The sequence below is a fragment of the Triturus cristatus genome, chromosome 3_1 (assembly GCF_964204655.1).
Source record: "Triturus cristatus chromosome 3_1, aTriCri1.1, whole genome shotgun sequence".
NCBI lineage: Eukaryota > Metazoa > Chordata > Amphibia > Caudata > Salamandridae > Triturus > Triturus cristatus.
The window spans coordinates 490559366-490585050 of NC_140583.1; the positions used below are offsets into that span (position 1 = coordinate 490559366).

The window sequence follows — 25685 nt, forward strand, 5'->3', positions numbered from 1 at the left end:
GCTACGATTGCCGCAAGGTGTACTTTTAGGCTTGAGTAATTGATGATACTGTCTAGGAGGTGAGTTAGGTATATGATTACTGTTTCTTGTGTGGTGATTAAGTCCATTAGGTTGTTTATTGTGCACCAAGTGGTGTACCGCTTCCATTTTGCGGCATAGCACTGCCTTGTGGCTTGTTTTCTTGCCTCCCTTAGAATTTCCATTGTTTGCTGAGGCAATTTTAGGTGACCAAACTCTACGTATTCAGGTGCCAGGCCGCTAGGCGTAGCGTCGCTGGCTCCGGGTGGTATATTTGGCCTTGTTGCATTGTTAGTAGGTCCTTGTCCGCTTTGAGTTGGATTATTTGTCCTTTGGACAGTTCTAGCAGACATGAGTACCATGTTTGTCTGGCCCATTGTGGAGCAATGAGAATTAGGTTTGTCCCTGGTTGTCTTGCTTTTTCTAGGACTCTTTGGATTAGAGGTAATGGTGGAAAAGCTTATGCAAATGTCCCTGTACAATCTAGCAACAGTGTGTTCTCTTTTTACAGGTGGCAATGAAACCTCAAGGCAAAGAACTGGCATTTATTGTTCTGCATTGTAGCAAACAGGTCAATCTCTGGGGTCCCCCAGAATTTGAAGATATATTGTATTGTTTTGTGTTTCAATTCCCACTCGTGAGAGCAGTTGTTCTGCCTGCTCAATTGATCTGCTGTTGTGTTGTATATTCCCGGTAGGTGTTTTGTTTGCAGATTGATTTCTTGTGAGATTGCCCATTGCCAAATCTGTTGTGCTAGCTTGATGAGTGGGAAATACTTTGTATCTCCTTGTTTGTTGAGGTAAAACATTGTGGTGGTGTTGTCTGTTTGGTTTAAGACAGTCTTCTTGCAAATGTGTTTTCTGGAACGCCTCAATGCTAGGAGGACTGTTTTCATCTCCAGGTAATTGATGTGTTTTTTGGAGTCGAGTTTGTTCCACTGGCCTTGTATCTTCAGTATGCGGAAGTGCGCTCCTCACCCGTTGAGTGACGCATCTTTTGTGTTTGTCACAGAAAGAGTTGGGTTCATGATAGGTCTGCTTTGTGTTATGTTCTTGGATGCCCACCATTGTATTTCTGCTTGCAGTCTCTGCGTAACAACCACTAGATCCTCCGACCTCCCTGTGGCCTGTGACCAGTTGTTGGAAAGCCATTCCTGGAAGGGGCGCATATGGAGGCTGGCATGAGGAATGAGTGGGATGCACGATGCCATCATGCCCATGAGTTTCATGACTCATCACTGTCCGAGATTGACCCTTCTGGTAAAGGAAAGTTTCTTGTCTGAGGACTTGTATCCTCTTTTATGTGGGATAAGTTTGTGCGAGTTTTGAGTCGAGTATTGGACCTAAGAACATTTTTTCTTTTTCTAGCTTTGTGGAGGATTTCTTGTGATTTATTGCGAATCCTGATCTTTGGAGTGTGAGTATTACTGCCTGAACAGGGGTGAGACATTTGAGTTTTAAATCTGCTTTCATAAGCCAGTCGTCTAGGTAAGGGTAGACATATATTCCATTTTTTCACAGATGCGCCACAACTGCGGCTAGGCACTTGGTGACATGTGGTGCTGATTTTTTTTCAAGAGGGAGCACCTTCAACTGGTAGTATGTTCCCTCGTGTAGGAATCTGAGATATGTTCGGTTGTTCTTGTTCATGGAAATGTGTAAATAGGCGTCCTTGAGGGCTATTGTTGCCATCTAATTTCCCCTTTCAATTTGTGTTATTATTTCTTGGAGTGTAGCTATTTTGAAATGATGCGTAAAAATGAATTTGTTTATAAACCTTAGGTCTAGGATGGACCTTAGTGAAAGGTCTTGTTTGGGAACAAGGAAATATGGTGAGTAGTTTCCTTTGAAAATGTCTTGCTTTGGTACGGGATCTATTGCTTGTTTTTGAAGAAGTTCCTTGATTTCTGACCTTAACTGTGTTAGTTCTGATTTGTGAAACCTTATCATCTTTGGGGGGTGTTTGCTCATGGTGTTTTTGTCAGTTCTATGCAATAATTGTACTTTAACAAGTGTAATATTCAATTGTCTGTTGTGATATTTTGCCACTGTTGCAGGTATTGTGATATCCTGCATCCCACTGGTGTTGTGTGTGGGTCCTTTTCTGTGCACGAGTAACTTTGATCCAGTTCCTCTTCCTCTGGAGGACTGGCCTCTGCCTTTTCCTCGAAAGGACTGCTTTGACTGTTGTTGCCAGTTCTGGTATACGGCATGTTGATTTGCTTATTGGCTGTTGCCTTGGCCATGATGTTGGTGAGACATTTGCTGCCCTTGAGCAAAGGCTCCTCTTCCTGTGAGTTTTCTTCCGTTAAACCATCCTCTTTTGAAGGCACCTCTCTGTTGCAAGGCTCCTATTGCTCTTGCAGTCTCATTGTCCTTTTTTATTTGCTGGAGGGATTCGTCTACTTCCTTTCCGAACAGTGCATCCCCAGGAAACGGTCTAATATTGATGGAGGTTTGAACCTCTTGTTAAAGCCGGATATTCGTAGTCAGGCATTCCTCCTCAATGTCATCCCATTGCTGGTGGCCATACCTGTTTAGCAGGGGATTTGCGTTTGCGATGCGCCATTGCATCGCTGCCTCCTTCTCCATCCTTCTGCCCACCATATCCAGTTGTTTGCATTTCCACTGCATATATCTAGTTAGTTAATGGAAATTGTTCATTCATGGAACTTCAAATGAGGAACTCAAGGTGCACTTTATTGAGACATAGAAAGCAATAATTAGATACCACAAGTACTAGATCACGCTATTTTAACTTAGATGTAAGTACTCCTTCTAAGAGATCTCACTGTCAAGAGTCTTTGTACATTGATATATATATCTCTCTCTATATCGATGTCACCCAGAGTCCAACCAAACAATCAATAAAAGGTAGACGATACCCAAGCCTTATTTGTTTGGAAACGGGAAACCACAGGTTGCCAATTATTTTTGTGTACAAATCCAGGGGTTGTGTCAAGGGAGGCTGTAAGAGTGAATAATAAAATCAGAGGAGGAAAATATTGATCCACTAAAATCTGGAACCAATTATAAAAGTAATCTTGAACATATTACCACTTAATTTTATGCAAAAAAAGTTATATCGGGCCAAAAACTCAAATCACGGTCCCTCGAGATGAGCCCAACTGTGAAGAAAGCAATTCAGGCACATATGAAAATGTCCGGTAACGGTGGACTTACTATTATTCTCCACCTAGTGAGACATTTATCTACAGGCTTACCTTCCCTTGCTTAAGATGAATCCATTAAGACTCCATTATAACCGACAAATGAGAGCTAACGTCCCGACTGAATGCCGGAAAGCACGCTGAAAGGACTGCGTCTCGAGTTTATAACGTCATCATCCGATCCCAGACTTAATAGTAAAAATAAAAGACGGACATGGCAACTAATACACGTAATTCCTGATGACTGGCGGAGACATGAATATAGAAAGGGGACTGTCACAGTTATGAACCAGACGCCTGGAACTGAAGTATAACACACAGGAAAGCGCTATCAAATAACAAATAAAAAAAAAGACTAAAAAATAATAGTGATGTGAGAAAATCAAAAATAATAATAAAATAAATAAAAACAAATTGATTTTTGTTATATGTGACTCCCATAAGCCCAAAGAGAGGGCTACCCAGAATTGTATAATAATGGATTATACACAGCCAAGACAAGTCACAACAAGATAATGGGGAGGTCTAATCCAGTGCTGTGTGTAGCATTACAATAAATAGGGGCCAAAGTTTAATATCTGTATTCATTAATACGTAAATTTCCACATATCAATAATTGCAATGAATGTAATGTGAATGTATTGCCCAACATGGATTAGCATTAAGTCATATACATTTAACTAGGAAATATGGTGAGTAGTTTCCTTTGAAAGGTTCTTGCTTTGGCAAGGGTTCTATTGCTTGTTTTTGAAGAAGTTTCTTGATTTCTGATCTTAACTGTTAGTTCTGATTTGAGAAACCTTCTTATCTTTGAGGGGTGTTTGCTGGTGGTGGTTTTGTCAGTTCTATGCAATAATTGTGCTTTATCAAATTTAATATCCAATTTTGCCACTGTTGCAGGTATTGTGATATTCTGCCTCCCACTGGTGTTGTGTGTGGGTCCTTTTCTGTGCACAAGTCTCTTTGATACAGTTACTCTTCCTCTAGAGGACTGGCCTCTGCCTCTCCCTTGAAAGGACTGCTTCGACTGTTGTTGCCAGTTCTGGTATCCGGACTGTTGATTTGCTTATTGGCTATTGCCTTGGCCATGTTGTTGGTGAGACATTTGCTGCCCTTGTGCAAAGGCCCCTCTTCCTGTGAGTTTTCTTCCGTTAAACCGTCCTCTTTTGAAGGCACCTCTCTGTTGTAGGGCTCCCATTGCTCTTGCAGTCTCATTGTCCTTTTTTATTTGCTGGAGGGATTCGTCTATTTCCTTTCCGAACAGTGCATCCCCGTAAACGGTCTGTTAATGATGGAGGTTTGAACCTCTTGTTAAAGCCTGATATTCGTAGCCAGGCATGCCTTCTTAGTGTGGTGCCTGTGCACATTTGTCTGCTGGCTGTGTCTGCTGATTTACGTCATGTGTTTGCTATGTTTTTGCCTTCCTGGGCAATAGCTTTTGCCCTTTTCTTGTCTTCTTCGGGGAGCTTGTTGATGAACTCCTCAATGTCATCCCATTGCTGGTGGCCATACCTTTTTAGCAGGGGGTTTGCGATGCGCCATTGCGTTGCTGCCTCCTTCTCCATCTTTCTGCCCGCCAAATCCATTTGTTTGCTTTCCTTCCGGAGGTGGTCCACTGTTGGAACGGGCATTTGCCCTCCTTTTTTCTGTGGTGACAATAATGGAGTCAGGCACTGTATTTTCTTGAATATACTTACGGTCCTTGGAAGAGAGTGAATTTTTTTCAATCCTTGGTGTCACCCCCTTGGCTGAGGCAGGCTCCTTGAAGACTTCCTTGCCTTGATCCAGGATGCTTGGTAGCATCGGAAGGTATTGTGTGCACTTGTTGGCAGGGGCTAATGTTTCTAAGAGGAAGCATGTTTCCCCCTTCTCTTCTTTGCGGGCGACCCCGAAAGCATCAGCTGCTGCCTTCACTAGGCCGCTGTAGAAGGCTACGTCATCTGGGGGGGAAGCCTTCGAGGGATAACAGCATAGCTCCTCTGGGCTTTCTGTGTTGAGGTTGTTCCATTGAGCCTCGAAGGTTTCAGAGGCTTCTTCCTCCTCTGGTGCGTCTATGTACTCCTCGAGGTCGTCATCGCGTGGTTTGGGGTTTGGAGGTGACACAAGGATATCTTCTTCTTTCCCTTCGGCGTCCTCCGCACCTTCGGCATCGACATTGTTGGGTGTCTACTAAGGGAATCGTGGGGATACGGAATCCTTGAGCGATGCGTCAAACTCCTTTTTCTTCTGGACGAGTGCCGCCATTTCTTCTTCGAGGCGTTTCTTTTTCTTTTCGACCTCGAGGGCTCGCTCGGTGTTGTAGACTGGAGATTTTCTCTTCTTGGGAGTAGTGGACTCTGTGTAAGTCCCTTCGGACCCTATACTCGACCCTCTGTTTCGGCACCTAGAGCGATCTTCCCTCGTCGGTGTCCCTTGGTAGGGTTCCATGGGGAGCCTTGGATCGCCTTTTCTTCAGCGTCGGCGCTGGCTTAAGCTGTGCCTTATTATCATGGCCCTTCGGTTCCGACAGATGAGGGTGTCTTACCTTGTCAGTCTTCTTTTCTGTATTCTTCGCCATCTTTTTCTGGACGCAGATCTTTTCGGAGTCTCCCTCCAGAATTTCGACGTTCAATCCTTCATGTGTCGATTCTGCTGGAACTCCTTGGTCCTCCTCGTCGCTAGGGAGACCTAGGTCCTTCAAGAAAGGTTTCTTCCGTGCCTGGGAAATTGTTGTGTAGTGGGCCTCTCTCTGCTTTCAGCGTGTCCCGAGGGTCTTCGGCAGGTACACCGCACAGGCCTCACAGTCCTTGTCCTTGTGGTCCTTTGGCAGGCAGAGGCTGTACAAGTAGTGTGGATCGCGTTGTGCAAATTTGTGGTGGCACTCGGGCAAAATTTGAAAGGGGTATTTTCCATTGCCCCTATCTCGCCATTTGTTGAACCATGTGCGTAGTCGTGTAGTGGAGGTGTTCGGTATTGGAGATGTCATCCCCGGAGGCAAGTTGCATTCTCTGGTCGCAAAGTTGATGTACAATGTTGGTTTTTTAGTCGAAATCTCGAGTTTCTTTCGGGGATTTTCTGAAGTTTTTCAGAGAATCCCCTTTTGTTTCCAGACCCGACGGTGGAAAAAAAGAATCTGAAGATGGCCACTACGCACAACGACCTCCGGGGTGCCGTCTGATGTCACGCATGGGACAGATATGGCACCAAATGGTGGTCGAGGATGCCCAAAAATAAAAGACAGACTATTCTGGACCCAACCACTAGATGGTAGAATAATGCACAGCATGTGAATCCAGAAGAGGATTCATGCTGCAAAACTATAAATATCATGAAGTGGGCATCAAAATAAAAAAGTAAGGAAACATGTCATCTCACATTCAGGAAAAATAATGAGCCTCACAAAGTTTTTATACCATGGGACGTTATTAATCAAAGGCCTAACTCACGGGGAGGAAGTTGGGTGGTGAGAATCTGCTATCAGATAAAGTATTCATCAACAAGTAGTTTTTCTCTTGATGGTTATTTCTTCCTGCAGATTTGTCAACTGATTAATGAGTTTAAAGCAATAACATCAATGAAGTGGGATTGAGCAGTGCTGATTATCCATGGAAGTCATGCAGCAGAGCCTTGGTAAAATGTATCAACATGTGCTTGAGCAGTAAGGCAATAATGTTTAGCAAAGCTAGGTAAATATGACCATATGGCTTCCCAAGAGATGTCGACCACTACCACAGTCCTAGAGGAGTAGGCACGGATGCCAGCCGAGGGTCTTTCCTGGCCAAAGTATAACAGATTCTAATACTGAGAGCCATTCTAATGCTGAGAGCAACCCAAGGTGAAAGCCACTTTATCCTTCTTGACTCCAGCAAAGCATACAAAGAACTGATCATTAACTCTGGAACTTCTGTGCAGGAGTAGCATTGAAACTTCCTGTACTGCTGGCAGGACTGTTTCACCATAGTGACCCGAATAAGTGAACATAACTTGTCTCTGCTGTTCTTGAAGCTCTCCAGGAAGGAGTTATATTCTTTCTGAACAGCTGTTCACCACAAAAGGGCGCTTTAATGAGGGTTCTTTGGATACCTTCAGAGAATACTGTGGGAGGCATCCAAGGGTGGCTATCCAAGGTGACGGCTGTGACCATGGATTGACCCACAATGTCTTTTATGTGGTCAAGTAGACTGATACCAGTCCATTTCACCAACTCTTAGGGGCTTGTACATGGATGACCAAGTAGACATGTTTCATGCAGCATGTGTCATGAGAAGGGCAACACAACCAGGGACGTAGAATTTTTGGGCGACAGAATCCAGCCTTTCAGACTCTGCCTCGATGTCCCCAAGGAAAAGCACTTAACTTAGTTTAGACTATTCGATGTTCAAAAAAGGCTGTAAAGACAATACGTTTTATCACAAAGCACAGCTCTGTGTCATTGAGCAGTTTGTCCCTGACATTATTAGGCTTCAGCAGGGTTTCTCGCAGGCAACCAGCACATGCTTCAAACAGGTCTCTTTACATGATTGCAAAGACACTGAAATTGCAGAGGAAGGCTGTAATATTTCGTCAAAATGTGAGATTGGGCAGCAGGGGTGAGGAAGGTTAATTCTAACTCTGCTTTTCGTACCAAAAAGTGAATGAAGAGAATTCCTCTAAAGTAGGCCCGCAAGCAAAATGACTAGCCCTTTTGTAGACATGTATCCAGACCAGATGTGTTTTTGTAAGTCCAGAAATAGGCCAGCATCTAGGTTGTAGAAGGGCAGGAGGTTGACAACATTTGAGTCATCATCTGTATGGAAATAACCTTTATCAGATCCAAAAAGCTCCTCCATACGAGTAATGTTTGGATGGACTTTAGGGAGGAAAGGATGCACTTACTAACTGCACTTCATTTAAAGAAAACTGATGCTGCTAAAGGATATCTGTCTCAGATTTGGAAATAGCTATAATACTCTATCTGGAAGTCAGAAGAAGTTGTTTATGAAGCCAAACAAAATAACAATGATTGAGCACTAAGAATGCAGTAATGAACATTCCTTTGTCCACAATGGAAGAGTAAAATACAAAAGGAAGCCCATTCTGTAAGACAGGAGGTGAGGAAACCAAAGCAAACCATTTCCTTAAATACTCATGGACCTCTTGTATGTCATCATCAGAGTCAATTAATTTATATCTGGCAAAAGTGTGGACGAACCTTTAGGTGACCATCCGGCACCCTTCAAAGATGGAGACCTTCTCATGAGTACACATGTGGTCTTGATGCATGTGGAAAGAACCCCAGACTTACACACAAGTTTTTTGACCATCTGATGACATGTGGAAATATAGGATCTGTCAATTCAATGCTTTGAGAGAAAGATCCATAATTTGGTTCGGATAATTTGAAAAACGTTGTTTGGAATCATGCACACTATCTGTTTTTACCAAGATAGCATCTCAGGGTCATTCTAATGTCCAAGGCATAAACAGATCACTCTCTCTCCCAAAGATGCAGGGTTTGGAAAGATAGATAACAAAATAATTGTCAGACTAATGGTAAACTCTGAAATGGCTTTTGGTAGAAATGAGGGATGAATTCTATTAATTCCTTATTCTAATGAAACGTATATTAAGGAAATTGGTACATGGAGGTAGTATTTCACTCACTCTCCTAGCTAATGATATAGCAGGTAGGAATGCCATCTTCTACGAGGTATAGCCAATTAAATACAGAAGTACAATATTTAACTCCCAAGGTTTAGCTAGTTTTCTGATTAGGGGGAAATCATTAAGACTATGTACAAAGTCTTTAATCACTTAGTAAGAAATGATTACTGAAGGCCAGTTTTAGACACAAAGAATATAAGGCCATGCTGTCTCATCAAGCCTCCAGGCTTGAACTGCATTTTAAAGACTTTCTTGTGGAAAGATGGTCTAGGATGCCAATGTAATCTGGGGGTAGACTTAGATGTCCAGCCTGTGTTCAGGCGCCAGGCAGTGAAGAGCAGTGAAAAAAGACTGTGGTGTGTGAACTTACCTGACAACCGAACATGAGATCTGGTCTGAAGTTTTCTTCATGGCTCCTGAGCCAAGAGAAGATCAAGGGATAAACATTATCATTTTTGGCTCTGCTGGTTATCGCCGAGGGTGTACCAAACTATTGGGAAAATATCTTTGACCAGTCTATCACAAAGGCAGTCCTCTTTGAGTTGGGCTCTGAAATGCAGAAAGTTGGATCGTGACATTATTTGGTCTCGCCAGCAGACAGGTTTAAGGGAAAGACCTCTTACTGACCATAATGAAAACCTAAAGTGTGCTTTTACTAGTCAGACACTGGTTGGTTTTCTTGTAACTTTCATTTGCTGGGACCATAATTATTTGCGTTCCTTCCTTTTCTTTGGTTGTCCTTTCCCAAGTGAGAGTGACTTCAACTCTTTCTTTATGCACATTAAGGGAACTACTTTATTCTCTTGTAATCACCATTCCATGTGAGTGAATATGTTTTCTTCAACTCTACACTGTGTTTTCCTTTTGAATTGCAAAGCCTCACTCAAGTAACCACCTCCACCACATGTGAACGGTGTTGCTCATGCCTCCCCATCTAAACCTGTCCATGAATTCCCCTACCTTGTTTTTTACATTTATTTATTATTTATTCCTCCCGCCACCCCAGTCTCAAGTTTTCCTGTTGTTCCCACTCCCTGTTGCACCCCCACACCACGATCCTCTGTTCCTCCCTCCACCCCTTATAATCAATCAAATATATTGTTTTTGTTTTTTGGGAGCACTTGGCAGCTTCTGCTTGCAGCTGGATTGATCTGATCACCTTCAATCTCCTTGAGCACTGGAGAACCATAGGCAGATGTCTGGTCTAGCCTTTCAAAAAACATACCCCAAAAGTATATACCTTTTAGGGTATTTAAATGTGTAGATGAGACACACTGTATTCTGTTTCTTGTGAAGAGATGTGTTAGAAGACCTTTTCTTGGGGTGTTGGGGCAGTCAGGGATAACTAGACGATATCCTGGGTTGCATTCATTAATCACTGGTGCAACAACACTACAATACTGTGTGCTTCACTTGGAAAATGAAGCTAATTATTTTGCCTCTATCAGAGAACAAGAGCAAGCAGTCACAATTTTCTACTGGGCATTAAAGAAATAGATTCAGTAGAACACCCTAATTAGCCCTCAGTGATATTAATGTCCAGTCAGAGCTTTAACTCTGAAAGTGAAATAGACTGTTGTTATCAGGTAGGCATATGGAAAAGGTTACTAGAAGAGCTTATTGTCTTTGGAACCATATGGATTAGAAGAAATTAGCTATTGTAGGGCATGTGAACACAGACTTCCTTCTTGTATTTTTGGGTATGAGGAAAAAGAGAATGGTAAGCCAATGGGCACTTGAGGAGTTGGAGATACTACAACAATGACAGGCAATGAAGCAGGTCCACTACTCAGATGATGCTCTACTTTAGATTGTGTTTTTACTGGCCAGTTGAACAGTGATGATCTTGTATTCCTAAGTGAAGTCAGTACATCAAGGTATCCTCATGCAACTGTTCCAGTAAGCTGAACCTCATGCAGATCTTCCTGAGCTCTTGACAACAACGTTTGGTGGTGCAGTCTAATTCCTCAAGCAGATAGATAACCTGATCACAGGGGAAAGGCAACTTTGCAGTTGTTCTTGATAAAGACTCAGTCTGAAGGGTGTCTAAACCAAGGGTGTCTAAACCAGTGGTCTCTAAACCAGTGCATAGTTTTCAGTGGTTTTCTAACGACAAATAAGAACCAAGTACTGGTTGACAGACATTTTATACACAAATAGTAGTCAAAACAAAAAAGAGGTAGAGCCAACAAAGGGTAAGCAACTTCAAAGGTCCCAGTGCTCATGAAATCTTTGAACAGTGCTTCTCCTTGTTTGTGCTGCTCGGATTTAGTGGGCATCAAAGGAATGTTCCCAGTCAGGCCGCTTTGGACTGGGGCTAGTTCTCAGATATAGCCCAGCATATGTTGAAGGTGCCACGGAGGAGGACACCTACACTGGAAAATGGGTGATCAGCGAGTGTCACTCAAGGAAGGGCAGGGGGGCCCTATCCTGGACAAAGGAACGGACTAAGAACCTCCACCACCCAATAGGTACAACATGTTTTGGGGGTAGGCGTAAGGATGGGTGCTAGCTGGTTTGTCCAAGATACATATAGCTAACCTTCACAAATTAAATCTCGAGATTGTGCAGCAAGCATTTGCGGCTCGCACTGAGGTCACACGCAGAATATCCCCAGACAACTTGAATTCAAGTAGGGAACCCAGCTATGGTGAGTGGGCTGAACTCCTACTTGGGAGAGTAATTAGGCAATTTCCCCAAAAAGATGCATGAAAATATGCCTATGCGCCTGGACTATAATCACACTTCTACCACCCTCTGTCACCACATTATCTTGAATGAGGAGATAGTAGCCATCTTCACTCAAAAAAGGTCTTCACTTCAGACTTCTCCTAGCTCACATCTCTGATAACAAACAAACTAAACAATAGACAGAGAACCTTCAGAGGGCTTGCATGATCATTGAAGTAACTGAAGACAAATCCTGGGCTATTACAAAAAAATTTACAAGGCAGGTCAGTGCAGGTTAACTAACCAATGAAGGGCCATTCATCGCAAAAGGAGCAGCTGAGGTTATCTCGCACATGCTGTGGATGGACTGTGACATAGTACTTCAGTCATTTTGCGAGCCTTTGTATACTCAGAGAGCAGAAACATGAGTCTATGCTGCATCAATCTGGAAATAGCTGGGCATTTCTTGACTGTTAAATGGCAGAGTTGTCCCTGCCCCTAAATGAAGTACCTACGGCATTGCTGTCTCTTCGAATTACACCATTATTGGGAATCACGATTGCTTGATTGCTTCTTAAGAGTTTAACATCAGAGCTGCCTTCAACAGATTTAATGCAGTTAAATAGAGGTGTACCTCTGTAGTGTTCCATTTCCATAGTGATGCTACACCTGGCATGTCTTCTCCTTCTGATGAGGTATTGATCTATTGTTATAGTTACTTGTGCAAGGGAGTTTCCTTTTCTGTTTTTGTTCAATGATTCAATGATCACAGGTCATCAATGTTAGCCGCCGAGTGTTTAAACCAAAACAGACTCTCAGGATTTCCCCAAGAGATACACATATGTACAAATATTCTCAATATGAATAATTTACAGGCAGTTGCTATGTTGAAAATACACCACAGCTCCACCCCTTCATTAGATTGTACCAACTACTTTCTGTTCACAGCCTTATCTGTACTGGCTGTGTTTGTAATCATACATCCACATGTGCATTAACTGCTCAGAACAAGAGGTAAATGTGAATGTCAATCCCGGTGGAAGTGGGAATTCTGCCAGGAAAAATCGGCCCACACCGTTATTCCCCATTCCATGGGGATTAACCCATAATGGAAGCAATAAAGAGTTACTCAACAGAACTGTTAATTACATCAAGCTGGTATCTCTGCACCCAATTATGCCTAAGAGTTAATCGGGGCTTTGAAGTTTGGGCAACTTTGTGTTCAGCACATCGAAGACCGCTGATAAAGAAAGAATGCTCAAAATCTTGACGACGCAACCCAAAATGGACCTCACTTTGGTCAAGATTAACTTTAGAGGTTTTTACAGAAAGAGAAACTGAAAGCAAAGAAATACGAGTGTGTCATGCACTTTTTATAGCATTGTGTATGCACCCAAAAAGAGCTTGCCACAGTGTGCGTTATTCTGTTAGTTATTTGGAAATTTTCATAGTCTACTACACATGAAATCAAGTACTAACACTAAATTTGTGACAGTTTATTTTCCAATTTCTTCACTTAGAAAATGTGTTTTGTATACGATTTGTATTACTCTTAAAATAGTAATCTTTTACCACAACATCACATTTATACTTATAAATGAACATTTCCACTGTTATATACATAACTTTGTGTATACTGACCAGGACGGCAAAGGTAAAAGTACAAAATTATCAATCAGTGATACTTACATAGTGCCTGATGTAGTGGGAACAATTGGAATATCCTCTGCCTCTGTAGGGATGGACCATGGAATGTGAAACTGAGGAGCCAATTCACGCATGATAATATTTCTGGAAATCATGAAATGTAAAGTAAAATATTTAGCACACAAGCATGGAAAACATTAGTTTCACCCCTCTGCAAACTTCTAGGTTTGCAGAGTGGTGCAGGTGTGATTTAGAAGGCCTGATTTAGATCCCGGTGTACGGGTTACTTCATCACAACAGTTATGGATATCCCGTCCACCAAAATATAAATCCCATAGGATACAATAGGATTTATATTTCAGCGGGTGGGATATCCTTCACTGTTGTGACAGAGTAACTCGTCCGCCAAGATCTAAATCAGGCCCAAAATTTGTAGAATGAACTATGCAGTCTTTAGAGCGCCTCACAATTTTAACATGCCTCCCACAACAGTCTAACTTGTAAATCTTTTGGGTGCCCAGGAAGATGAATTTGCAATAAAGGTGACAAATAAATACACACATTGTGTCAAAACCACCCCCAAGCTGCTGCAATTTGTAACAGATGGTACTCTTCAGTGACAGCATGGTGGTTTCCATAACTTACAGATCATAAATTGTTTGAATACATTTAACAAAAGTATAAATAGATCTCATGGGGAGGTAGGGAAAGATAACCTTAATGAAAATGTACTCATTTAAATACATTACTTTTTGAACATTGAATATGAATATAAAAAAGTAACCGCAATCATATCTATGGGGAGTCATATTTATGGAGTATGTATGCTTAAGAACAACAGTGCTCAACGATAAATGCAACACCATGTCATGGTTTTACAAGGAAAAAACACAAGTAATCCACAAAGCTTCTGCTTTATTTTCTATCTTATATTAATGTAATGGTTGAACTCACAAGGTAAACTAATTTGAATTTGTTTTATATTAACTGATCAGTTGAGCATGATGTATGAAAAGAATGCAATTCAACTTGGTGCAAAGAGTCACTCAACCCAATCTATCTGCATGTATCTGTTCTCCGACAGATGTTTCACATTCTGAAATGACTACTTTGACCACTTATTCCTTTCTAAAGTATGTCATCACAGTTGGTCTATAGACTTATCACAGCCACAATCTAATGGGGGGTACAGACACATGGTATAAAGGAGAACTGCTTCTAAAATGGCAACATTCTCTAGGGTGTTGACATTTCCAGCAAATGTATTCTGTCTATTTGTGCTCCAAATAAGATCTTACGAGCACAAATAGGCTTCATCCACTGAACAAGCCGAATAATGCTAAATTTCTGCTGCCTCTTTTATAACAGCATGGTAGGTAGACAATTCATCAGGGGTGAAGGATTAGTATGATACCCTTACTGGTTGTGATCTGGAGAATGTATGCTTACATTCTTCCATATCTTTCCTCTTTAGCTTTTTCTTCCTCAACAATGTTTTCTTCAGATTATGGCGGATCCTGACCACCATCATCCCGTGGCTCAAAATCAAACACTAAGTGGCACATTTTGTGAGGTGACCTTTCCAGAATCTGAATTGCTGCCAAGCTATTGTATACAAAAAGATTAACCTCTTTTTTCAGTGTTCTACGTTTGAAAATAGCACAAGAATTGTACCCAGTAGATGTGAAGCCCAGTGAAAGACATAAATTGCAGAGTAAGTGCTTAGCTTACCGTGGGATATAGCATCTACAATCAGAATAAAATCAAAATGACGTAGTATTCATCTACAAAAACGCTTAAATCTTCGAGTAAGCACACAAGAAAACAATTCCTGTGGCAACAAACATTCCATAATCCCTTAAAACATCCTATTGTCAAAGTACACTAAAAATTAATCTAGAAACTCTAAAAAATCTCCTACCTCCTCAGTTCTTCTTTGATGCTGTGTAAATAATCTTCCAGTGGCAAAACATTTGTTAGAAATGTGGTTGTTAATTTGGGATATGGGTACTCCTTCCAAATGGATAAACTCATCTGTATAGGTCACACTATTTGATTTGTTTCTATGACAAGCTATGCTTATCTCTTCATAACTATTAGTCGAGCAGCAGACAATTCCCTGAGAAATCTCTGTTAAGCTCAAGCTGTGCCAAACAACTTTAAAGTTGAGAATACAACAAAATAGAATTCCAAAACCATTTTAAAAAAATCAAAATGGAAATTAGTAACTTCACCCTGGACGATTCCTCACCTTTAGGATTTTCATATATGCCAGACTGGATCTGGACATTATTGCAAAAGTGCTCCCACACGCTGTTGGGTGGCGTAGTGTGGCTCTGTGTTGACCTCGTTCCATCCCGGAAGTGATGATGCAGCATATAAGCACCAATCCTGTGCGCTGACCATCAGTTTCTTTTCAGTGCCAAAGTGCAGAGCTCTAATTTGGAAACTTTTTAGATGGTAAGAGGAGACCATTCCACAGAACAGGAACGTGGGAAGGCAGTGAGGAATCTACGGTTAGATAGAGTATTCACCAGAAACAGTGTTACTGAAAAAAGTAACTTGTTGTTCTGATGTATAATTCTAACAGCAGATTTCTCACACTTATAATAGATATCAAAGAAGAAGCTCCCAAACGTGGTGGGTCTATGGATTGGGCACAGATCAGAAAGTCTTCCCGGAACTGAACGTGACCTTCCTGCTGGACCTGACTGTCAAGGCAATAGGGCTTTGTGAACGTGTACACAGATGCCCATGTCTTGACCTGGCTGATGTCCATAAGAGAAAATCTGCATGCCAACAAAGTGCTAGGAGACTTGGCCCTGGGGAAATGAGCCTTCAATTCTTCTGGAGGCTGCTTGTGGCCAATGCGCAGCAGTTCTTAATGCAGAGGACTATCCAATATCTCCTTTTCAGCACCATCAATTTACCTTTCTTTGCCTTACGTGTCTTAGCTATTGAACAAAACAGTATCTCATCCAGAGCCAGGCCGGCTCCCTGGAACCCAGTGATGAAGCATGCCACTACTAGAGTGCATGAGGGTTATATAAAGAAAAGGGTCAATTCCCCTTCCTGCCCAGAATAGCAGTTGTGCAATCATTAGGCGTATCAGTAGCCCCCCACCTCCGATCTTCCAAAGGAGCCGGCCTAGCTCTGGATGGGATACTTTTTTTATCTCAATAATATAACACAGGTAGGACGTATCCCTCCACCTGCCTATGCTCCAGAGAACCACACAAAAAGCTGATTTTTATAGATTTTTCCATGGCTTTGATTGAATCGAAAGGCAAACATAATGGAGTAACTTTCTGATCTAGGTACCCCTGTGAATTTCTTAAAAATGATAATTACATTACATTACATCAACTTGGTGTTGTGTCCTAATGGAAGCGGATTAGGGCTTAACATCTAAGATAAAAACAGGGAACAGTTTGAAATAGGTCTGCTAGCACCCCTATTGTTTTTCTAGCTACACGGTTTACCTTTGTAATTTCCCTCAGTCAGGAATTTCCTCCCAAGATTGGGTTTACATAAACTGCACCTACTGATGAACACAGATTATGTGATTATTTTTAATTCAATCCCAATAGGCTTGCAACACAATCTAAAGACACTTTACAACTATACTGAAAAACATTTTCATAAACATTTTGAAAACATAGGTAGTAGCATTTAAGTGCTGGAAGAAATGTAAATCATTCACTGGGGTTTATGGGGACAAAAAAGTAGAGATGGTAAAAAAAATACATACCATGGTAGAACCTTTTCCCCAGAAAACACAGTAAGCATCTGCTTGTGCCATGTAGGGCTGTAGATTCACATGCTTAGCATAAGTCCCCCATCCAGTGTTGGGCTTGTAAGTGTGCAAGTTGTTTTCCTTCTAAGAAGTCTTTCGAGCCATGAGGTGTAGTGAGTGACTCCTCTTGCTTGCAATGCCCATGGTTCTCAACTCCATTGTTAGACTGTTTTCTGCTTGGCAAGTGAGGATGGAGCAGGACTCGAAAAATCCATTCGCTATGGTGAACCAGATTTAATCAGGACAAGCTATTTTTAGGGCCTACTCGCCCGTTCTGGCGAGCTGACAACAGGTGTTCTGCAAGCTCACACAGTGAATGAGCAATAAAGATGCCTTTAAATCTTATCTTGTCATATTTGCTCAGCTTTCAGAGACAGAGGTCAGAAATCAGTTTGTCTTCGTAGATTTACTTTACTTTCTGTGTCTGAAGTCAGAGGATTTTGCAAAGTGAACTATGTGACAATCAGGCTGTGAAATGAAAGGCTGTAAGATTTCAGACTATTTTTCTAACACAACACTAAAATAGCTAATAAGTGAACTTTTCAAACATTTCAAATATATTTCACTTGTTACTTTTGTAATTCTGAGGTAAAAAAAGAGATTTTTATAGGATCAAAAATCAAAACACTTTACTTGATGATACTTGATGATGTGCACATTTTAAATATTTTTGCTGAAACCCAATTTCCAAACATTGTTTATATGCTATTTAGTTTTATCAGTAAAACTGCATGTTAGTGAGAAAGTTTTGTGGCCATTTCAATGGAAAATGTGCTGTCTGTAAATGACAGTGAACTACCACATCATGCTTTAGTAATATATTTATAAAAAGTGAGTTTTTAAACATGAGTTGGGAAATATTCCTGCGCCTGTTCAGGTGACAATGTTATAAAAGTGAGCTAAGAGACAAACCAGGGATCATCTGTCCCCTATATGTGGGCTTGTTTCTTTTTTTTTATGGAACATAACATCATAACATGACATCAATAATGTGTAGACATGACTTACAGTATAAAGCAAATGGTTACAGCCACCAAGACATCTTGTACGCTCATACATTAGGCATCTCACTGCCCATCTCGTTTTGACTCCCCCCTTCACCATTTGCTGCATGAATGTTGGCACCCCCCACACTGGGTTAATTGCAAATATTCCCCATGAACGGATTCCAATTGTCCCACACATTGTCCCATTTCCAAGGGCACCCTCTATTCTTATAGACTTCTACTTCCGTGACCATGCACCAGTCCATATCTCGTTCCCAGTCTTTCAGGGTAGGTGTCTCTGCCACCCCCATCTCCGAGCGATATTGTGTTTAGCAATCATGAGGCCCATAGTAGTCCAGAGTTGTTCAGTTCGATTCATGTCAGTTGCCTCCCATATATTCAATAAGCACAGTTTCGGGGACACCGGGATGACTCCGCCCTTGGCGTCTGACATACACTTGATTTGTTTTCCCCAATACGACTCGATCAGGTGACACTCCCAGATTGTGTGAAAGAACGTGCTTACCTGACCACAGCCCCTTTTACACCTGGCATCTTCTGTCTTACCTATTTTGACCAGTGTGGTGCACGTGATATATGATCTATGTGATATCTTTAACTGTATGAGGCGCAGTCATGATGAGAATGCCACTTCCCGGAGCAATGCAAGTGCCTCTCTCCAGTCTTCCTCCTCCAAAAGCCATAGATCCGCCTGCAAACGCCCATGGAGGGTGAGAAGCGGGTCTGGCAGATTATTAATGATTTTTTTGTATGTTAGGGATATAGCTTTAGACTGTAGGGGGTCGGTAAGGAGTCAGTCCTCTAGTGGTGATGCCTCCGGTACGACCCCCCCTCTCGGGACCGCTCCCATGAGGTCATGCCGTATTTGGGAATATATCAAAAGTTCTTTGTCACCGAGTTAGTACTCTTTCTTTAGTTCCGAGATTGATATCAGTTTCCCAGTGGTCGAACCCCTCAGGTGGCCTAACTTACCCAGGCTCTCTTACCACGAAAGGGGCGTGGCAAGCGTCACCCTGTCCCCCCGATCCCAGGTATTAGGTGACTTTATGGCTGATGGTGACCGTTTGTGCTGTGGGCCCTGTTAGTGTCTGCTTTTTGGGATTCGTATATAAGGCTTCCCTGTAACGTCCGACCCCCATCAGCCACTCGTCCATTTCATACGACGGATTACTCTGCTCTCGGTGTACCCATTTATTTGTGACAATCAATTGAGAGGCCCAATAATATGCTTGAATGTGGGCTCGATTCTGATTATACATTGAGCAAATGTTTAGTTTAGTAAATAAAAATCGTTTTTTTGTTAAGCAGAGATAGTGAACTTGGATATTTGAAGGTGCTCTCTTATGTGATAATGAAGAAACAGGCAGCGCCATAAGACAAAATATTTGCCTAGGATCACACAATTTGAGACCAGCTCAAAGGTCAAGTACATTACAGTTAGGTTAAGTTGATTATTCAAGTTACTAGACATGCAGGTCTAGTAGAAAAAAATTATGATTTTTCGAGCCTTGTGGAGTGTGAAGGATGATCTATCTCAGTGAGATGACCACACGAAAAACAGTGTAATGTTTAATGTAGATAACTGAAACCAACAGAGGTGTCATGGGAGGAGAGTGGGGGAATGTTAATCTACAGCACTACATTCCACAAAAAGATGCTTACTAGGCATGTAACATGTTCCATTTGATGGCATGTGTGGCTGTAAATACACATGATAGGCATAGACTGCAATGCAGTTTTACTTCCAAAGCGGTGGCTAACCTGTGTGGGATGCGTTTGCTTGAAATAATGTTCATAGAACCATTTGCCACACATTGGCTTATTGACAGGCTATAACATCTACACAGTAATATTTTGTAAATGTGTGTGGTGTATTCCATTTAGCTTCCTTATGTCAGCCATGGGTATATTGCCTAAAAAGGCAATGGAGGCTCCCTTCTTTCAAGTAGAGCGAGCTTTTGGAGGGATAGGTAGAGTTCATTTAGCTTTGGAGTAACTGGTTTGAATGCATTTTACAATCATCATGAAATGCTTGCTCTAGATATGGCTCTTCCTTTATGTGATTTTGAAAATGCAATAAAGAGTTGTTGTGTCTTCCTGTATGATTGATTTCTGTCAATATAATACATGAGAGCTCTTTTTACATCCAGTGTGTATAAAGTTCTTTCCTCAATGCAATTAGGCTTTCAAAAGAATACTGGCTTGACTCAATAGATTGATTTAACTGGAACTATGAGGACACTCTGTCAAAAATGTAGGGTTGGTACGCAGTACCAATTTGTCAATATGAAGTTGAAAGAATGGTTCTTCTAGAGTTAATGCCTGAAGCTCACTGACACGTCTGAATGAAGTGATTGCAATGAGAAAAGTAACCTTTCAGGATAGGAGCTGAAAAGGGCATGAGTGTAAACGTTCAAATGCGGGACTCATTAACCTTGTTAACTCAACATTGAGGTTTCATGCTTGTGTTGGAGGAACTCCAGGCAGGATAACTCTTTTGAGACCCTCTAGAAAAGCTTTTATGGCAGGAATTCTGAATATAGAAGTTTGTTCTCTGTTTTGGAGATATGCAGCAATGGCCACTAAGTGTAGTTTTATGGAATTAAAGGCAACCCTGAGGTTTGTAATTGCAGAAGGTAACAGGCTTTGCTATTAATGGGTTAGTATCCTTTGAATGGCAATAGTGAACAAATTGTTCTAGAAGTGGGCTCTAGAAGTGGGTCTACTTGCCTCTTTAAGAATATCCATACACTGTTGAGATAGATTCAAGTATCTGAATTCTAAGACTGCAGGAGCCAGATTTCAAGATTGAGAGATTTGCGCTTTGGGTGTCTTACTGCTCCCTGGCTTTGGATTAAGAGGTCCTAACAGTTGGAAAGTACTTGGTTTTGGACTACTGAGAGTTTAGTAGTGTGGTGAACCATGGTTGTCTGGCCTATGTGGGAGCCACTTAGGATGAGCGTCAGAGAGGTCTATCGCAGTTTGCGAATCACATACGTGAATGTTGGAACCTGGAGGCGAAGTAGGGCATTCAGCGTATTCTGCCATGGCGAATAGGTGAATGTCTGGATAACCCCATTTTTTATGAAATGGCCGAGGACTTGAGGGTTGAGCTCCCACTCATGAACTTGTTGTCTCCTGCTGAGGAGAACTGCAAATTCCCAGTATGTACTCAGCTAATAGGTGAATGTTGTGTCTGAGAGCATGCCTTCAGATGGTCCATGATAAGGGTGACAGCTGATGTGACCTGGTACCCCCCTGTTTTTGAAGATAATACATGGAAGTCCTGTTGTCTGTTTTGATGAGAATTACTTTGCCTGTCAGGTGTGGACGGAATGCTTTCAGCGCTATAAGAACAGCAAGCAGCTCTGGGGGATTGATATGAAGATGCATCTGACTGGGCGTCCAGTGGACCTCAATAGTCAACTTCTGTGAGTGTTATAGTCCTCTGCTAAAATAGGTCTAGCAAAGGTCGACCCTTTAGAAGATTGTTGGAATTCTACCACTGCAGAGAGTGGCAAGCTTGACGGCTGATCAACATTAGATCTTCCACCTGACCGTTCGCTTCAGACCATTGATGCGCGAAGCATTCCTGCAACTGGCGCATATTGAATCTGGCATAGGGTGCTATGGCTATAAATGATTCCACAGTACCTCGGAAGTGTATTCTTCTTTTAACTGGTATGTGTTGATGAGTGTGAAACTTGGTGTAAGTGTTTGAAAGGACTGAATCCTTGCCATATTTGGGTAAGCTATCCCTGTTTGAGAATTGAGGGTGGCTCAGAGGCGAGGTTGTATTTGAAGAGATTGCAGCTGAGACTTAATTGCATTGACTGTGAGACCTAGACGATAGAATAGGTTTATATTAGTCCTTGTGGTGAAAACAGCCCTGATAGTCTGAACTTTTGATGAGTCAGTCATCCAACTATGGAAAAACGTGCATGTTTAATCTGCGTAGAGGTGCTGCTACTACTGCTAGACATTGGATGAACATCCTGTTGGCTGTAGTGACCCTGAAAGGAAGTACTTTGAATTGAAAGTGGTTTCGATTTAATACAAATCTGAGGTACTGTTGATGTGCTGGGTGAATTGGAATGTGAAAGCAGGTTTCCTTCATGTCCAATAAGGACATGAGATTGCCTTGTAGAGTGACCATATGCAAGTGCTCTGACAGAATGTACATGTTTAGGGCTCTGAGGTCTAGGATTGGCCTGAGAGACCCATCCTTTTTGGGAACAAGAAACGCCTGTGCCCTGTTGGTGTAGTGGAACAGGTTTCATTGCTCCCTTTTGAAGAATAGCTTTTACTTCCTCTTTGTGAAGCTCTTGATGGTCTGTTGACAGTGTGTGTGCAGGGTGGGCTGTTTGGAGGTATTGAGGTGAGCTCCAGTTATAACCATGTTTGGATAATATCCAACACCCACTTGTTGGAGGTGATATTCCACCATGTGGGAAAGAACTGTTGGAGTCTCCCCCCAACAGGCGTAATATGATAGGGGGAAAGGTAGGTAAGTCAAGGCTTTGAGGCTGTAAGTAATGGTGTATTTAAATTGCCTCTACCTCTGCCTCTGGAGTGATTTCCTCTGTAGAATCGTTATAATATGCTCTGTGGGATGTATGTTGTGACTGGGGACACTGACAATTAGAGGAGGTGTCTGCAGATGTACCGTTTGCTGCTTCAAGATAGGGGAGCAACGAAAATTCCCTCTTTGGGTAGATATTTGTAAAACCCCCATTGCTTTGGTTGTTTCATTGCCTTTCTTATTTTTCTCATGTAAGGGGTCTACTTGAGGGCCAAAAAGATTTTCTCATCAAAGAGAAGTGCTAGAATATTTTGGTGCACTTCAGGCTTGAAGCTTGAAACCTTGATCCAGGCATGTCTTCTTATGAGTACACTGTTGTTAATGCCTCTAGCAGCTGTATCTAGTGCACTGCAGATGGAGGTGTGGGCTATTAGTTTATCCTCCGAAGCAATTTAAAGTGCCCTTTTTTTGTATTGTGATGTTGGAGAAGCCTCCCCATTTCATCCTAGTGTGCCCTGCTGTAGGGTGAAAGAAGAGCAAAGGAGATGGCTATCTTCTAATGGTTGGCTGATTGTGTCGCCACTCTCTTCCCTGCAGCATCTATTTTCCTCACCTCTTTGTTTGGTAGAGGGGCCTAAGCCAGAAGTTTGTGAGTTCGTCCTCTTTCTTGCTGTGGCAACCACCAGAGAGTCTGGTGGTAGTTGACTTTTTATATATGTTGGATCTGTAGTGGACGGCTTATATTTTTCATCCACTCGTGGTGTAATGACCCTTGCTTTTATTTGGTCTTAAAAAATATCTGTGGTATGTATTAGCATACATTTAAGCATGGGCAGATATTGTGCTGAACGCTGAGTGGATGAAAGCGTTTCAAATAGAAAATCATCCCCCAATGGTTCTGTGTGTAGCGGATTGTTAAGATAACTAGCTGCTTTAGCTATGATGTCAAGGCATGTAGTAGTATCATCTAGAAGGGAAGGCTTAGACGGATACAAATCTGGGTCCGTGTCTGCAGGCGAATCTGTGTAATGTATCCCACAGATAGTCTTGAGGAGGAATAGAGTACTGATACCCATCATACCCATGGTCCCCAAGTTCCTGAAAGGAATTAAGAGAACCCTCTGGGGAGTAGTGTGAATCTGCAGAAGATGAAGGTGCTGGAGAGTGTGCCCATGGTGTCACTGATGGTGGGCTAATGGATGGTGGACTGGTGGCCTTTTCCAACCTTTTCATATGTTTTGGTGTGCAAAGGCTCTCCAATGCTTCTTCAAACTCAATTGTCCTTTTTCTGTTTTTTCCTTGGGTTGTGGAAGCACAGCCATTCTACCGGTGTCTGGGTGAATCAACTGCTGTTTTTGCCTGACAGCGATGTGTTCTTGTAACTGTTCAAGTATTGGCTCCACAGTTTCGGAGCTGGTCTTTTGTTTGGCTGAAGTATGTGACTTTGGTTCCAAAGTGGTTTTCGATGCTGATGGTTTAGGTGCTGAGGTACTTTATTTCAGTGCCGAAGCATGCTGAGGTTTCCGTGCCAGGGCTTTCGATTCTGAGTCTCAACTCAAGGCCGATGACTGATGGGCATGGGCCTTCTGCTGTTTCAGCACTGGGTTGGGGCTAGGTGTTTCTTGTACAGCTGTTTGGTGCCAACCATAGCTTGAAAGTAGTGGCAGCTTGTGCAAGGGCTTTGGTTGGTCAAAACCACACTGTTTTGTTGAGACTGTGGTCGGGATTGATGGGGCACAGTACTCACAGTTTGGCCGGTGGACTGTCCTTCATTTCGATTTCAGACCTCGAACTGTCACCATGTGAGAAAAAGCCCTTAGCCACTGCTGAGGCCGAAGCGTGTGCCTAGTCGTATCCAAAATGTCCGGAGTGTCATCGACAGGGCATCTGGAAATTTCAAGGTGTCTTGCGAGTCGATTATGGAGCATCTCTTTCAAATGGAAGCACTTACATGCCTCACAGATGATTCCTGATGATCCGGAGGCAGGCAAAAGTTACACACCAAGAGCTGGCTGGTGTGTGGAAACTTGGTGTGGCAGCGTGGGCAAAAATGAAAAGGTGCCCGTTCCATCACTAGATGGGCATGACGTGAATGGAATTTGCAAAAGGAAAGGTCTGCCCGGAAGGTCCTCTGGTTCTTGGTTGGCTGGAACGCATCAACGTGACCGATGTACAATATAAGTAACCACGATCGATAACAATACCAACGTTATAAGCCTAAATGCTAGTTTTTCGACAACATCGAGAAGGAGCAGAGGAGTCCACTACCGAACCCAACGGAAGAAAAAACAATCTAACAATGGAGTCGAGGACCATATGCAATTCAAACAAGAGGAGGAGTTACTACACCTCGTGACTCGAAAGACTTCTTCGAAGAAAAACAACTTGCTCAATTTCGAGCCCAACACTAGATGGCGGACCTATTCTAAGCATGTGTATCTACAGCTACACATGCCATCAAATATGCCATTTTGATCAAATTGGAATCAAAGCATTGTCCGATGCGGCTGCATTGCACAAGTTACTTACCTTCGGTAACGATAGATCTGTAAGAAACATTAGTAGTGACAGATTCCTTACCTTAGAATTACCCCCAGGCGTCAGACTGGATCCGGAAAGTTTTCATCAGCAGTACCCCTGCGAGTCGGTAGGTGTTGTCGGCGCCGAGATGACGTCGCTGGAGCTACTTAGACGCGCCCATGCGTGCTGACGTCAGTTCTGTACACGACTTTCCGCGCCAGGAACGCAGAGCCCTGCAAGAAACGGACCACTGGTGCCATGAAACTAGGGTCCTGAAAGGGATGACCTTAACCCTAGAAATCAGTTCGCAGAATTGGGAGGATGGGTGGGGTGGTAAGTAATCTATCACTACTAATGTTTCTTACAGATATATCGTTACTGAAGGTAAGTAACTTGTGCATCTGAAAGAAACACGTAGTGATAGATTCCTTACCTTAGAATAGATACCCCAGTAATACCAACCCCGGTGGTGGGTCTGCGAACCAAGATTACACCAGAAAATCCTGGAGGACAGAACGGCCAAAGAAGCTGTCTCTCCGGACTTGGCTGTCCAGGCAATAATGCTTGGTAAACCTGTGCAGCGAGGCCCATGTAGCTGCCTGACAGATGTCATGCAAGGGAACTCCCCGTCCCAAAGCAGTAGTGGCTGCCGTCGCCCTGGTAGAATGAGCGTGCAGCCCCACCGGAGGCTCCCTTTTAGCCAAAGAATAACAA

The 25685-nt window shown here is 42.5% G+C and overlaps 1 protein-coding gene across 17 annotated transcripts in view; it reads right to left on the reverse strand.

The window, feature by feature from the left end:
• PPIP5K1 (diphosphoinositol pentakisphosphate kinase 1) overlaps nt 1–25685 on the reverse strand; it is a 1768598-nt gene that overhangs the window by 1010608 nt on the left and 732305 nt on the right. For all 17 annotated transcript variants that reach the window (XM_085644342.1, XM_085644333.1, XM_085644343.1 and 14 more), the window contains one exon: nt 13169–13270. In XM_085644342.1, the coding sequence (XP_085500468.1) occupies nt 13169–13270 (102 nt within the window). The remainder of the gene's footprint in view (nt 1–13168; nt 13271–25685) is intronic.